Genomic DNA, 15,607 nt, shown 5'->3' on the forward strand with positions numbered 1-15,607 from the left:
GTAGCTGCAAAAGTCGCGGTTCCCAGCAATGCAGCCCAGCGAGTTGAGGCAAGGACTTACCTCCACCAAACTTGGACTGAAGAGTCACTGGACTGTGGGGGCCACTTGGACACAGTTGCTGGATTCGAGGGACCTCGCTCGTCGTGCTGAGAGGAGACCCAAGGGACCGGTAATGCAGCTTTTTGGTGCCTGCAGTTGCAGGGGGAAGATTCCGTCGACCCACGGGAGATTTCTTCGGAGCTTCTAGTGCAGAGATGAGGCAGACTACCCCCACAGCATGGACAAACAGGAAAACAGTCGAGAAGGCGGCAGGATCAGCGTTACAGAGTTGCAGTAGTCGTCTTTGCTACTTTGTTGCAGTGTTGCAGGCTTCCAGCACGGTCAGCAGTCGATTCCTTGGCAGAAGGTGAAGAGAGAGATGCAGAGGAACTCGGATGAGCTCTTGCATTCGTTATCTAAAGTTTCCCCAGAGACAGAGACCCTAAATAGCCAGAAAAGAGGGTTTGGCTACCTAGGAGAGAGGATAGGCTAGCAACACCTGAAGGAGCCTATCACAAGGAGTCTCTGACGTCACCTGGTGGCACTGGCCACTCAGAGCAGTCCAGTGTGCCAGCAGCACCTCTGTTTCCAAGATGGCAGAGGTCTGGAGCACACTGGAGGAGCTCTGGACACCTCCCAGGAGAGGTGCAGGTCAGGGGAGTGGTCACTCCCCTTTCCTTTGTCCAGTTTCGCGCCAGAGCAGGGCTAAGGGGTCCCCTGAACCGGTGTAGACTGGCTTATGCAGAATTGGGCACATCTGTGCCCAACAAAGCATTTCCAGAGGCTGGGGGAGGCTACTCCTCCCCTGCCTTCACACCATTTTCCAAAGGGAGATGGTGTAACACCCTCTCTCAGAGGAAGTCCTTTGTTCTGCCATCCTGGGCCAGGCCTGGCTGGACCCCAGGAGGGCAGCTGCCTGTCTGAGGGGTTGGCAGCAGCAGCAGCTGCAGTGAAACCCCAGGAAGGGCAGTTTGGCAGTACCAGGGTCTGTGCTACAGACCACTGGGATCATGGGATTGTGCCAACTATGCTAGGATGGCATAGAGGGGGCAATTCCATGATCATAGACATGTTACATGGCCATATTCGGAGTTACCATTGTGAAGCTACATATAGGTAGTGACCTATATGTAGTGCACGCGTGTAATGGTGTCCCCGCACTCACAAAGTTCAGGGAATTGGCTCTGAACGATGTGGGGGCACCTTGGCTAGTGCCAGGGTGCCCTCACACTAAGTAACTTTGCACCTAACCTTTACCAGGTAAAGGTTAGACATATAGGTGACTTATAAGTTACTTAAGTGCAGTGTAAAATGGCTGTGAAATAACGTGGACGTTATTTCACTCAGGCTGCAGTGGCAGGCCTGTGTAAGAATTGTCAGAGCTCCCTATGGGTGGCAAAAGAAATGCTGCAGCCCATAGGGATCTCCTGGAACCCCAATACCCTGGGTACCTCAGTACCATATACTAGGGAATTATAAGGGTGTTCCAGTAAGCCAATGTAAATTGGTAAAATTGGTCACTAGCCTGTTAGTGACAATTTGAAATAAATGAGAGAGCATAACCACTGAGGTTCTGGTTAGCAGAGCCTCAGTGAGACAGTTAGGCACCACACAGGGAACACATACATATAGGCCACAAACTTATGAGCACTGGGGTCCTGACTAGCAGGGTCCCAGTGACACATAACAAACATACTGAAAACATAGGGTCTTCACTATGAGCACTGGGCCCTGGCTAGCAGGATCCCAGTGAGACAGTGAAAACACCCTGACATACACTCACAAACAGGCCAAAAGTGGGGGTAACAAGGCTAGAAAGAGGCTACTTTCTCACACAGAGGACATGTAAAGCCCTTCCAAGATATGAGCTGTTGGGGTCATAGAGATATTAAACAGAATCAAGGTGAGGTCCTAGTGATATTGCACAGGATAAAGGTGCATGTTGAAATCTTGGATACCTCACAATCAATTGGATGTGATTTGCAGCAGCAAGAAGCTTAGTTTGACTTGCTGGGGGAGGTGGCTATGCAGTAAGCGAACCAGACAATGAGGCTAAAGCAGTTCCACTGACACCTGCATGTGTAGTAAAGTGATTGAAGAGCCCATTGCAGTTCATGGTGTTGAAAGCTACAGAGAGATCCAGAATCATAGACATACATTACTGGCCCTGTTCTTGAGCCACTAGTGTCCATTTTCATGCTTTGGAGAGTTGATTCTGTTCTTCAGCATGGAAAGTACTACACTTATAGATCAATTAGCATTAGCTATGTATGGAAGGCAGAAAGGTAGCTGGGATAAGCATTAGGGCTGGGGTTTATTATTTCAAAAGTGCCACTATAACAGCATGTCTGAAGTTGTGAGGAATACATCTTTAGAAAGTTAACAATTAACAAGGCTAGGGATAATCGGGGGAAGAACAGAGAGGCATGAGATTTGCAATGAAGTTGTCAGTGGCTCATGAGGATTTGGTGAAAGAAAAGAGAACCTTGGCATCAAAAAGATACTGAAAGGGGGATGAAGTCTTTGGGGACTGCCAGAGAATAACGGATGTACTGATTAATTCAAGGGACATGGGAGATTGCATAATGTGGTCTGTTATGGTGGAGATTTATTTGCAGCAGTACACAATTAAGTCACCGTAAAGGTCAAGAGATGGGAGGTTGCTGTGGCAAATTCTGAATTTCTGTGATGCAGATTTGAAAATGCAGTTTGTTTGCTTTTTTGATACAATTCAAATAACACTGGGGCAGATGTGGACAATAGTGATTTTAGGGACCCATAATGATTTGATCACTATCTCCACGATGATGCCTGCAGAGGGGAGCCCAAGGACTCCCCCAGACCATGAGCTCCGGACAAAGATATCCAACGCCTTAAGAGTGCACTGCACCTGCAGCCCCCAGGCTTTGGAGAAACCGACCCCTGGTGCCTCATGGTTCAGCAGGCGGCCCTCCTCCCTGTCCAACCAGTGGTGTGCCCAAGACAACCCGCAGACCTCACCTGAAGCCTCTGAGTGACCCACGGGGTCTCCTCATAGACCAGCATTGGAAACCCAATGTCCTGTTTGGACCCTGCATCCAGCCACCCCTGTGCTGCTGAGGGTGTGTGTGTGTTTGGTGCGTACTTGTGGCCCTCCAATGCTCTTCTAATCCCCCTTGGTCTGTCCTCTGAGTCGCGGGTACTTATCTGCTGGCTGACCGGATTCAGAGTACACCCTGCCTCTATAGGAGTCCCCGTTATTTTGGTTCCTCTTTGACCTCTGCACCCGACCGGGTGGTGGTGGGTTTTTGGGATTAACTTGAACCCCCAACGACAGACTACCTACACCCCAAAGATAATATTTGCAAGTTGTTTACTTACCTGCAAAACTGTACTATCTTTTCTTCCCCCAGGAACTGTTGAAAAATGCACTGTGTCCACTTTTAAAATAACTTTTTGCCAGTTTAAGAAAAACTGTAAACATTGTTGATTCTATTCAAAGTCCTGATCATATAATATGCATAGTACCTTTTATTTTATGTACTTACCTGCAAGGTGAATCTTGTGGTTCTAAAAATAAATGGTTCTAGAAATAAATTATAAAATTTATATTTTTCTATATAAAATCCTATTGGTCTGGAGTTAAGTCATTGAGTGTGTTTTTCTTCTATTGCTTGTGTGTGTGTACAACAAATGCTTAACACTACCCTCTGATAAGCCTAACTGCCCGACCACACTACCACAAAGAGCATTGGTATTATCTATTTCAGTCTCTGTCAAGTCTCTGGAGACCCCTGGACTCTGTGCACACTATATTTCTACGATTCCTGCCTTCAACTGGCCCCTGGCAGGAAAGCGTCAGGCCAGGAAGGTGAGGCGGCTGCAACGGGAAGTGTCGTGGACTGAGCATACCGCTGGCTCCCTGATCCACGAAGACGTTGGATCTTACATCTCCAGCCACGCAGAGGTTGGCCAGCATGCGTGGCACAGTGGCTGGAGGGAAAGAGACATGGTTGGGTGCCCCTTCTGTAGCCACAGGAGGGGCGAAAAGCAGACTGATAGGGGCAAGGGGCAGTCGCGAGACCCAAGGACCGAGCCGTAGCCCTGGACACCTTAAGGCGCTTGAGCGCAGAGTCTGCTTTGTCTCCGAAGAGACGGGTGCCATGGAAGGGAAAGTCCATTAGCGCAGCTTAGACATCCCCCAAAAAGCCAGACGTCCTCAACCAAGCGTGGTGCCTCAAGGCCACCGTTGATGCAACTAATCTATCCAGTGAGTCGGACGTATCCAGTCCACAGCGTACTGTGAACTTAGCTGTGTCTCTCCCATCAGCAACAGCTTGAGAGAGAATGGCCCGGGCCTCCTACAGGACCTGTGGCAGCACCTGCGCAACTGTGCCCCATTTGGGATATCAACCCTCATTAAACAGACTAGCTTGAATCCAGTGGATTGGGCATACCCTTCCCACATTTTGAATTTCTCTAATACTTAAAGCAAAACCAATGCTGGAAAACTGTTTACCACCTTAAGGCATGGATCAGCAATTGTGCACTTTCCCCATTCACAGGCTTTGGTTAACAGTGCCCATTTTCTTTTCAAGACTGAATTGTGCCTCAATAAGTGCAACAGTAGCAGCAAGAATGCTAACAAGCATTCTTAACACATTTTCTGTTGTTGCTCAGTTACAGTGGCTGCAGGATAACTACTTTACGATGCATAAAGAAAAACTGTTCATCCTCAGTTTGGACGTTTTAAGCAGTATGATTCACCCCCTCAGATACTTTGCAGAAACTGTCAATCCCTCACCTACATCAGGAGATTGAGTCTTTTCGGTCTTCACTGTGGAACAGTAATTTTTTTCTTAATACATTAATATTTGTTTCCTCAGATCCAACCTGCCTGATCACATCAGTTCCCAACATTAAAAATTCTGGTGCCCCTCAAAGTTCTGGTACAGACACATTCAAAGCCTAGCAGTCACTTCTGGTAGTAGTGTGCTAAACAGGACCATTCAGAACTTAACACAGTGTAATATGACTTTTTGTAGAAAAGCTTCAAAGCTTCTTATGCCGGTTAACAGTGACACTGCATATCGTTCCAAGTAAACATTCTTATACAAGTTTGGGAAAAAAATACTAATCCCCTCTCCAAAAGATGTCAAACAACGAGGCAAAGACTAAGAGAATAAATAATTAATTGAAGAGCCAATAAAAGTTTGAAATAGAACAAGCAAAAAAGTTTGTTACCTCATAAACTTGTCAAGCATTTCTTCCACCCACATGTACATGCGCGGAAAATTGAGCCCGTGATACCAGACCATCTTAATGAGATTGATAATAAACCAACTGCTCTCCTCAAATACAAACTCCTTCCCGTTGTAGATCCCTACTAGGCTGCTGGTAGGTGGGCGAGCAGAGAGACCTAACAAACAAAAACAAAAAAAAAACATTTTTAAGGACACAGAAAAGGAGGTAATATTCTGTGAGTGACCACCTTAACAATTTAACAAATATGCTATTTTCATATCTTTCTTTGTTGTAAATAATAATTGAGGTTTTCCTCAAAATAACATTTTGCCATATCTGTTTCTGTAACAAGTTTGGCTCTTTTCTTTTTCTATAATAAAACATAACGTAAACAAGAAAAATATATTAACTTATACTAATAATCTTTCTGGTGGATAGTTAATTGTCCAAGGTTTCACACTGGACCCAGAAGACTGTTGCCATAATCTTTTTCAACAGCACCAAGTGGAACTACTGTGGTGCTAGCTGTGTATAAGATGCATCAATCATAAGTGAATAAGAAAACCTACAAAAGGTGCCACCCAGAATCAGGTCAGCCTACTATTATACATCCCAAAGTTCAGGTCTAAAAGAACCTATAGTCATAAATCAAAAATTCTGAAGGGGTGTGACCATAATAGCGACTTCTGCCTGAGCTCCGCACAACTGGAGACTTTCTCTCCACAGTCCCTCACCCCAGGAGATTGTGTGCAAGTAATAAGGTACAGAAGGATTATCCAAACCTCCTCTAAGGCCACAGAGCATCTTGGACAGGGACCCATGCCTGCACAATTTATGTTCCTGACAAAACTATGGTAAAATTAAATCATCCCCCTAGTCTGGTCAGAGTACAAAGCAAAATCCATTCTATCATCTTCCAAGGTTGACCAGCCATCAACCACAAGACTTCCAAATTCTGCAGGTCAAACCTCAGGAATCTTAACATAGATGAAGCATTGGTGATTCTTTGCAATACATCAGTTACTCAAAAATCCGCTCCATTCTCGACTCCTACTTCAGTTCTTGTAATGTTACACTCAACCTTCAAGAAATCAGGTGTACTTCGTTTAATTAATAAAAATCCTGGCCTGTGTTAAATGTTCATTTCTGTCCTTTCTGCTGTGTCCAAGCTTGCTGAGAGCGGTGCCCAAATAGCTGACCAATTTCTTTGAGAACTTTCAGTTAAAAAAAAAAAATTATATTCAACAAGCTGCGTTCAGGCCGCACAGAGTTAAGAAACCAGTACCAGAGGTGGGTCTAGATGACCTCAGACAAGTCCACGATTCGTACATGCAGATCCACGATCCTCCTTTAGTAACTGGCATCAAGTGATAATGCCCACTGAGACTGGCAGTCCCATGCTGCGCTTGTCTCACTCCTTAATCACAAAGCACTCCTAAAAAACTTTCATTTCTCGTCCTACAATATGTCCTGCTGTGTTGCTTGGCAACTGGGTGTCACAAACTTTCTTTAATGTCCATATAGCAACTTTCAAAGCCACTTTTTTGGTTTTGGATTTTAAGGTTATGCTGATGACACTCAAAGCCTCTTGCTTCCACCACCTTTACTTTTTTAAAACAAAATCCTCCCCTTTCAAAATTCCTAAGAATCACTCTTAAATTAATGCATTTATTTCATCTTTACTGGATTTCGCTAATACTTTATGCCTGGGTCTCTTACAGGAATGTCAGTCAACGTTTAAATGATCCCACACTTTACTGTTCAATTAGTCTCCATTTTCAATAGTCTTGACCCTGTCACAGCCATAGGGAAAACTCTTTTGCCTAAATTGGTTGAGTTAATGACACTATGTTTAATTCACCAGTGTTTGACGTTGCGGTGCCTCTTTTATGATAGCAGACCTATACTCTGTCCCTCTGCTTGGTCCTTCCTTTCTGAAGCCAAGGTTCTGTTGACCGTATCATTCTTCAAATGCTTCTGCCTGTGTGGCCGCTAGGAAGCTGGCTATCCATGTAGTGTACGAATGTAGGGGTATACTATGCAGATAGTACAGGCACCCCTTATTGGTTGATAAAGGCGTAAAGTAATAATCCTAAATGCTCTCTTTTGTGGTACTGTGGGCGAGCAGTTTAGGTTCATCAGAGGGTAGTGCTAAGCATTTGCTGAACACAGTCAATAAATGAGACACACACAAGAAGAAACTCGAGAGCAATTCAAGAGGAATACACTTTTATAGTATGCTTTGACATCGAAATCTCAAAAGTAAGTGCTGTTGTAGAGGTTTTGCTCACAGTGAGTTAAGTAAAATACACCAATGCGCTTTTACGCGGTAATGACTTTCAATGGTTAAAGTACTTATACAGCTTGTGGGTATTTGCAGAACTATCTTGGAGGTCCCTTTTAGGTCGTAAGGTGCTTAGGGGGCAAGGTCACAAGAAGCACTAGCATTTCAGTTTTACCTGCCCTGGGGAGTCATGGTGCTGAGGTGGTAGACAGGTTGGGTGCCTTGCGCACTGCACAGCTAACAAAGAGGGGGACCACCTGGTAAAGGGGAGGCAGAGGGGGGCCTGGGGACAAATCTGGGAGCTCCCAACAGGCTCAGTTTGTGAGGGTCCCGAGAACAAGGGGGCACAGTCGATAGTCATGAACCACGGAGCTTGGATGCAGAGGGCTTTGGTTTGTTGGTCCTGTGCAACAAGGGGGCTCGCAGTGCTTGGTTAGACCTGCAGAGGGGAAAGAAAAACAGACAGTCGGGCCACTCTTGTGAGCAGGCTCTTGGATTCAGTCGTCCCTTGGGTGCATGTTGTCGTTTGGCAGCAGTGGCATCTGGCTTACACAAAAATAAGCCTTGATGCTTACAACTGTTTTAGTACCTCAGGTATTGGTGCAGGGTGACTCTTTGTGGGTTTGGCGTCTCCAAATTTTCATGGGGAGACGGGTCTGTCCTCCTGGTGGTTAGCAGATCGGTGGACCGGACATAACAGTTGGTGCCTGCAGGTTGCACGGAAGTGGCTCCTACACTCCAAGGGAGATGCCGGCTGGTTCAGAAGTGCTGGCAGCCCTCTGAGGCTTCTGGGAGTTGCGCAGCTGCAGGACAAGGTGGTTTTGGGCAACTGTCAGGACAGCAACAGGTAGGCATGGTTTGGTGCCAAAAGTCCTGCTGGTCCTCAGTTGGTCCTTTTTCTCCATGCAGATGAATCTAATGTCCTGGTGTCAGGGGGTCTCCTAAAAACTGAATTTAGTGGCATTAAGTGTGAACTATGGGCTAATGGGCTACTTTCCCCTGGGGTACTACACCCTCTATGTGACCACTTCCTGTGGGGAGTGGGTATAACCCTGTCCCGTAATTCCTAATTCCACCAAAAACAAGATGGTTGAACCCTTCCTACATGGAGCACATCAGGTCTCCCACCTTAGGGATGTAACTAGCTTGGTAGTACAACAGGACTACTAGCATAACTACTCTCCTGCCTGTCCTGGTGCTAAATGGGCCTCAGGGCAGGAGATAGCATCTACCAGGTCTGGGGGAAGCTAGGATTGCATATCAAAGGCGGCAGGGACTTTGAAGTCCCTGGCCTTGGTATACAGATTCAGTAGCCATCCTGCTGGAGGAGGTGATATCACCCTCCTCCAGAACAGGCATTGTGTTTCTGGCCTCAGAGAGCGGGCTACTGCCTCAAGGAGGTCATAAAATGTCTGTGGTGGCAGGCTTGTTGATACCAGTCAGCCAGCACAGTAGAGGACTCGTAGGTTTTCAGGGGGCACCTCTAAGGTGCCCTGTGGATGCATGTCATAATACATTGAATACTGGCAACAGAGTGGATTTATTAAGGCAAAGTGTTTGATACCAAACACCATAGGTTACAGTGAGGCCATTATGTAGCTGGGTAACTTGAACTGACCAGTGCCCAACACATACATGAGGGCTTCCCTGTTCACTTGCAATATCTAGTAATTGAACTAGACATTACAGGGGGAATACCTGCTCATGCAGATATGTCGTCACATCAAATATAATGCACCCTGCTTCTGGCTCCAAGGCCTGTTGTAGGGGTGACTTGCATGTATTAGAGGCAGTGACTAGGGCATGGCACACAATGTGTGCCATTTCGTGTTTTCACTCATGGTCTGCACCATGACACCCAGTCTGCAATGGCAGGCTGCACACGATCTATAGGAGAGTCCCTTAGAGTGGCATAACACATGCTGCAGCCCATAGAGATCTTCTTTAGCATCCAGGCCCTACGTGCCAGGGGTACCATTTACTAGGGACTAATAGGGGTGCTAAAGTGTGTGCCAATTGTACACAATTAGACCTTTAACCTTGATTTAGGTAAAGAGCACTGGCACAGGGGACCTGGTTAGCAGGAAACCAGTTCACCTACAGTCCACAAACCTCAGAACCAGTGTCAAACAAGAATTTGCAATGTACTGGGTCTTGCGTTACACCAAGTTAGAGCTATTAGCATTGTAAATGCCTAATCAGACTTTTCTTGCCACATTAAATTAAAAACAAAAAAAAACAAGAGTGATAGCGCTGTCTAAAACACAGCGCGATCGCGCTGCGCATTGCAGAGAAAAAGTTGTCCAGAAACCATACGGAAAACATAGAGCCTCGTAGGTTTCCTGTAGTTTACCAGTGCCCTCGAGGAGGGCTAAACACTGGAAAAGGCATGACGTATGCATGCCTTTCACAAATGAAAACAATCGGATTTTAAAAGGCAAGCCCACCAACCATTGTAAGTGACTGACGTAACATGGGCGTGGTTAAAATCCCCCTAAAGGGAGATTAGAAAAGGGACGGAGCGCTTTGCACTCGCCCCTAAGAAGTGGGGACAGCCATGTCACAAGAGGCATTTTCCTACACCACTCTTTCTCGACACCCAAGTAGGGAACTACCCTGCAATTTACTTAATCTCCTGAACACTTAGCATTCAGAATAGTGAACAACACTCTTATTTATTCTCAACACCTCCTGCTCTTTGTTCCAAGCATATTGAGGTTCTTGGGTTTATGTGCTCTCTATAAATATGCTTTCATTTATTCATTGTTTTACTGCTGTGATGATGAGATAAAGCCCTCATGCTTCTTTCGAAGTAGGATTTTAAATGGGCAATGAAAAGAAACGAACCCTAACCAGAGATAGTGGCATTAACTTGGACTTTGATTTCAACAGTTATTGCATGAGGCCGTAAAGAGCTCTGCACTCCTATTGCTGATAATTCTGGAGTACAGGAAGGCCTAAAGGCTGCATGTACCTCCTATAACCTATAAACATAACAAACATGACAAATGTCGATCTACGAAAGATACCTGTCAGCAACAACTTGAACAAGGTCTGAACATTTCAGACAAGCGTTAGATAAGAACAAGTAAATCCAGAGTAAAGACTCAGAGTTCCACATCCTGCCATCAGCGAAGCAAGAAGAAAACAGGTACGGACATCACCCACCTGCGACACATGGCACATTTACGGACCTTCTTTGTCACTCCTAGCTGTGATGTCCACAGATCCATAAGTGGCACTGCAACAGCATCGCCAGGTGAAGCACAATTGCTTAGAAATCTACTGTCTCTAGCCTGAAGCACGGCAAAGCAAAGGTTCACAATAAGGAATCTGTGGGAACGACTACCCACTAAACTAACCAGCTTTGTATAGTACATACTACTAGAATACCACTGTCGTATAGCACTATAATTATAAGTTTACTTTGCCCAGCGCTGACTTGCTGTCTTCTAGGCACTTTACTTCAGTGTGTGGACCTACAGATCAGAACACGACAGTCTAGTGAGTGTTCATGGCAGTCTCTTATGAGTGGCTACTCGTAGATACACATTTTGTATGGTACCAATTCTTTATTGTACAATTTCTCGAAATACAAAAGATAACCAGCTGCAATAATCCTGATAAGCATAAAAGGGCTTCAAACCAGTTTACATGAGAGTGGATCATGAGGTACCTAGCAGTAATAACCAAGTAACCCTGCAGGGTGCAAGATTCAGTCATTCAAAACGAATATTAGGTCAATTGCTAATGGTATCAGCTAAACAGACAAAATTAGGAACAACAAACTTTGAGAGGTTTAGTGCCCTCCAAAGTCGAACAAAAGAAAAGAAAGTCATGCGAGGGTACTGATGGAGTTAGTTTCCATCATCCCACTAGGTTGATGTAAATGTTTATATGAGCATGTGCGCAATAGGCAGAGCCTTCCTTGTGAGGTGGGACCTAAACCAAATTATGATTTTGTGGGCATCAAAATCCACTCTGAATAGGTATAATTATGAGGTTCTTGAACGTGAAGGAGAATTCGCTACTTCCTCGATTTGTAGGTTTAGCACCTAATGCTTCTCACAAATCAACTTGTGATCAAAAAGCTTAGTGTAACTCAATCTTATTGGCCACAAAAGTTTTGAGAACTATGCAGAAATATGATACACCTTTTTTCTTGACCAAGCCTGACCAAGTCAACCCCAAGTGTTTGATCTGAAAGAGTGGTGGAACTTTTCTAAACATCATGAAACCAATGTCTGTGCTTCTGGTCATGCCAGTTTTCAGCTGTGAGACGACAACATCTGGACCCAATTAAACTCAAAGAAGTTTTATTTTCTGTGCTAGGGTAAAGGTTACTCCCAATTCATGGGGCATATCATAGGAGGCGCACTAGGTGGGGACCAATAACTAAAATCACAAGAGTGGAACGGTTTCAGTACAGTTACTACTCATTCATCTCATTCTTAATGAACCATAAGCAGACTGATTCTGTTCAAGTCTGGTTTGTTCAACATTTGGACTTGGACTTGAGTTTATTCTGCATTCATTTTGGGACTGATTGTGATCCAATTCCATTGACCACGGCACAAGCAGATGCATACATAGCAGTGATCATGAGAACCCATGAAAAGAGCATTAGTTACATTATTTAACAGTACTATCAATTCTCATCAGTTTGACTGTTTTTGACAGAAAGAATCAGAAACGCAAAACGGCAGAGCGTTAATACCAGCCAATTTTTATATCTGGTTCATGGAAGGTCTTGCACTTTGCAGTGGCATGAGGGCATATAGGACATTGGGTTGTCTTGTGTAGAGTGACATCAGGTGGTTCTTTTCAAATTCAGCAATGCACTGTTGCGACTTGTGTTGCTGCCATGCTGCGTGCATGTGTACGTACTTTGTATGGGTCTCTGGATATGCCTTCTACAGCGCACAACACATGATGTAGATGGTGCTTTGCAGATGAGCGAGCTTTTATTTGAGAGTTCAGTCTGTAGAGTCAAAGGATAAGCAAGGAAGGATCCTTCTCCTGGTAGTAGCATACTAACTATTTTGACTAAAGCATGTTTATTCCTTTCATGTGGAATTTGTACCTCCGAATAGCCTGCATCCAGATCACAAGGTGACAGCAAGCCAAATTAAAGTGTGCTGTAGGCTTTTTAAGCAGCACGTTGTCATGCCATGTTAGAGGTCTCTGGGAACTGAGCCCTCAGGCAAAGATATATTTATTACCTTCACAATGTGTGTACCTAGACTGAAGTTCACCTGCGCAAAGGAGGAAAGGTCATTCCACTCTACAAAAGAAAGCATGCTGAGGGCTGTGCTTGCATGGTTCTTGCAGCTAAACAGTGAATGCCCTTCCTCCTTACCCGAGACAAAAATCAAATTCTCTCAGTTTTAGTAAGCTGCTCAAAACACATTTTTTTCCAAACCCCCTTTAACCTCAGCGGTTTTATTAACGGTTATTCTCATTCAAGCACCAAGACACCCTCATGGGCAGCAGTTCAAGCTTTACGAATGCTAAGGTAGCAGTACAGGTCAAATGAAAATATTGTTAGGTTGTCCCAGGTGTTTTCAGAAATGTTCTTTACCTTTGCCTTGAAGAAGAAAATATGAGGAGGCTGGTTGATGACATTACCATGCATGCATTTACAATGCATTTCTTTACTATGCACCCTTTACAACGCAATGCCTTTACCATACAAACCCTTACCACGCTTATACCTTTATCACACACATACACCTTTAAAACGCATGGTAAATATATATATATATATATATATATATATATATATATATATATATATATATATATATATATAATGAGTAAAACCTCTCCATACACATATACACACACACATACATACAGATATACACATACATACAAACATGTCTAAACATAAACAGATTCTACACACAACATGCTCATAGGTCACTGCATAGGTATATAAGTTACTTGATTAGATGCTTACGAGTCTGTTTTTATTTTATCCGTCACACTAAGTAAATATTATCTTAACTATTCATCTACAAGCATTTCACTACTGAAATTTTGAGGAAAGACAAAATAATGTTATAAAAGTACACAAATTAACTTCAAATACTGTACCTCCTAAAAGCCTGTGTTTTAACTATACAACTTTAAATCTCAATATATTATATTTCTTAACACTTATTCATTTAATTATGAAACCATGTTGCTATATATTTCCTAGTCTAATCCAACTGTATGAGAAAAAATAATACGCTCTTGAAAGCCTTACTCTGTCTGACCATCATCCTATACCTCTATCAATCTATCCTCTTTCCAGACTCTTCCCTCCTGGCTCACCCCAAACCTCAATTTACAACTATGATCTCCCAAACAACCCTACTAAATTCTCCCTCATGTATCTCTCCTTTAACTCATTCCAAACCCCATTTAACTACTGCTATCTTCCTAATCCCTTTCTACAGACTTTTCCATCCTCCATCTATCCTTCACTTATCCCAAACCTCATCTAACTACTATGATCTCCTAATTACACTTCTGGATTGTTCCCTCACCTATCACTCCATTATTCTATTCAAACCAACTAACAGACTCACATGTCCTCCACTCAAATTAACTCCTACCTCCCTATACAAATATTGTACTCATATTTCCATATACTAATCCTTTTGGGTTCCGGAGTAGTGTGCTACTCACCAAAAAGCACTTTGACGTCTCGCCATACTACAATTACAATAAACATACGTAAATGCATGCACATATATGTGTGTGTGTTTTTTCTCTCTCCCCTCATCCACCCCCCCCAACACCATTGCTGACAAGTGCTAGAGTGCTCTCTGTCTAAATGTTATTGGTGACTGTTTTATCCATGATTGGCATCTCTGATTTAATATTAAGTCCCTAGTAACGTGCAACATGTGTGCACACAGGGGCCTGTAGCTCATAATGCTACTAACGGGCCTACAGCACTGACTGTGCCACCCACATGATTTGCCCTGTAAACATGTCTCAGACTTACCACTGCAGTGCCTGTGTGTGCAGTTTTAACTGGCAGTTTCACCTCGCAAGTGCACCCACTTGCCAGGCACAAGCCTTCCCTTTTACTACATGTAAATCACCATTACGGTAGGCCCAATGAAGCCCCATTGGCAGAGTGCAGTGTATTTGAAAGGTAGGACATGCACTGGTGTGTTTTACATGTCCCGATAGTGAAAAACTGCTAAATTTGTTTTTCACTATTACAAGGCCTATCTCTTCCACAGGGTAACACGAGGATTGTATTGAAATATCTAGATATGAAGTTTGGGGCCTCTGAACTCACAATTGAAAAATTTATCTTTTGGTGAAGTTGGTTGTTAAATTGTAAGTTTGAAAATGCCATTTTTTAGAAAGTGGGCATTTTCATTCTTGCCCATTCTGTGCCTCTGACTGGCTGTGGAATACACATCTGGGTCAGGATGACAGTTCGGCTGTTTGTGACAGTCACCCAAAGGTAGCTGAGACGTGCCCTGCGTCAATTTCTCACCAACCCCGCACCCCAGTAAGGAACTGAGGTTGCATGTCCAGAAACCAACACACTGCGTTTCCTGCAAGGCAAGAACTGATACATCACCTACCCTGCGCAGTAAGGAACTAAAGTATTGCTTTGCTTTTCGATGCCTCACCTCCCCTGCGGCCCGCATCGTCTTTGTTTATGATGCATCTAATGTACTTGGTGCTAAAAAGATACAATAATTGATTCATATGGATTAAGACTTATTTCCACTTTTAGAAAGTGATAGTTACTTGTCAATGTTGGATTTTTTTAGTTTTGGTCTTGTTTAACTCAGATAATATTGGCTATTTTCCTAAACTGGTGCAGAGTCCCTTTGTGGTGTTTCCACTGTTTTACTGTGTGTGTACAAATACTTTACACATTGCCTCTGAGATAAGCCTAACTGCTTGTGCCAAGCTACTAAGCTACCACGCGGGTGATCAAAAGTTCTGTTAACTGTGTGACTTCTTTACTCTGACTAGAGTGAGTGGGTCCCTACTTGGACAGGGTGCAAACCACTGCCAACTAGAGACCCCATTTCTAAC

The 15,607-nt window shown here is 44.0% G+C and overlaps 1 protein-coding gene across 1 annotated transcript in view; it reads right to left on the reverse strand.

The window, feature by feature from the left end:
- The window catches only part of PCYOX1 (prenylcysteine oxidase 1), a 172,730-nt gene that overhangs the window by 82,361 nt on the left and 74,762 nt on the right, over positions 1-15,607 (reverse strand). The window contains exon 3 of the mRNA XM_069214208.1: positions 5,263-5,437. Coding sequence (XP_069070309.1) covers positions 5,263-5,437 — 175 coding nt within the window. The remainder of the gene's footprint in view (positions 1-5,262; positions 5,438-15,607) is intronic.

The sequence above is a fragment of the Pleurodeles waltl genome, chromosome 11 (genome assembly GCF_031143425.1).
Source record: "Pleurodeles waltl isolate 20211129_DDA chromosome 11, aPleWal1.hap1.20221129, whole genome shotgun sequence".
Lineage (NCBI taxonomy): Eukaryota > Metazoa > Chordata > Amphibia > Caudata > Salamandridae > Pleurodeles > Pleurodeles waltl.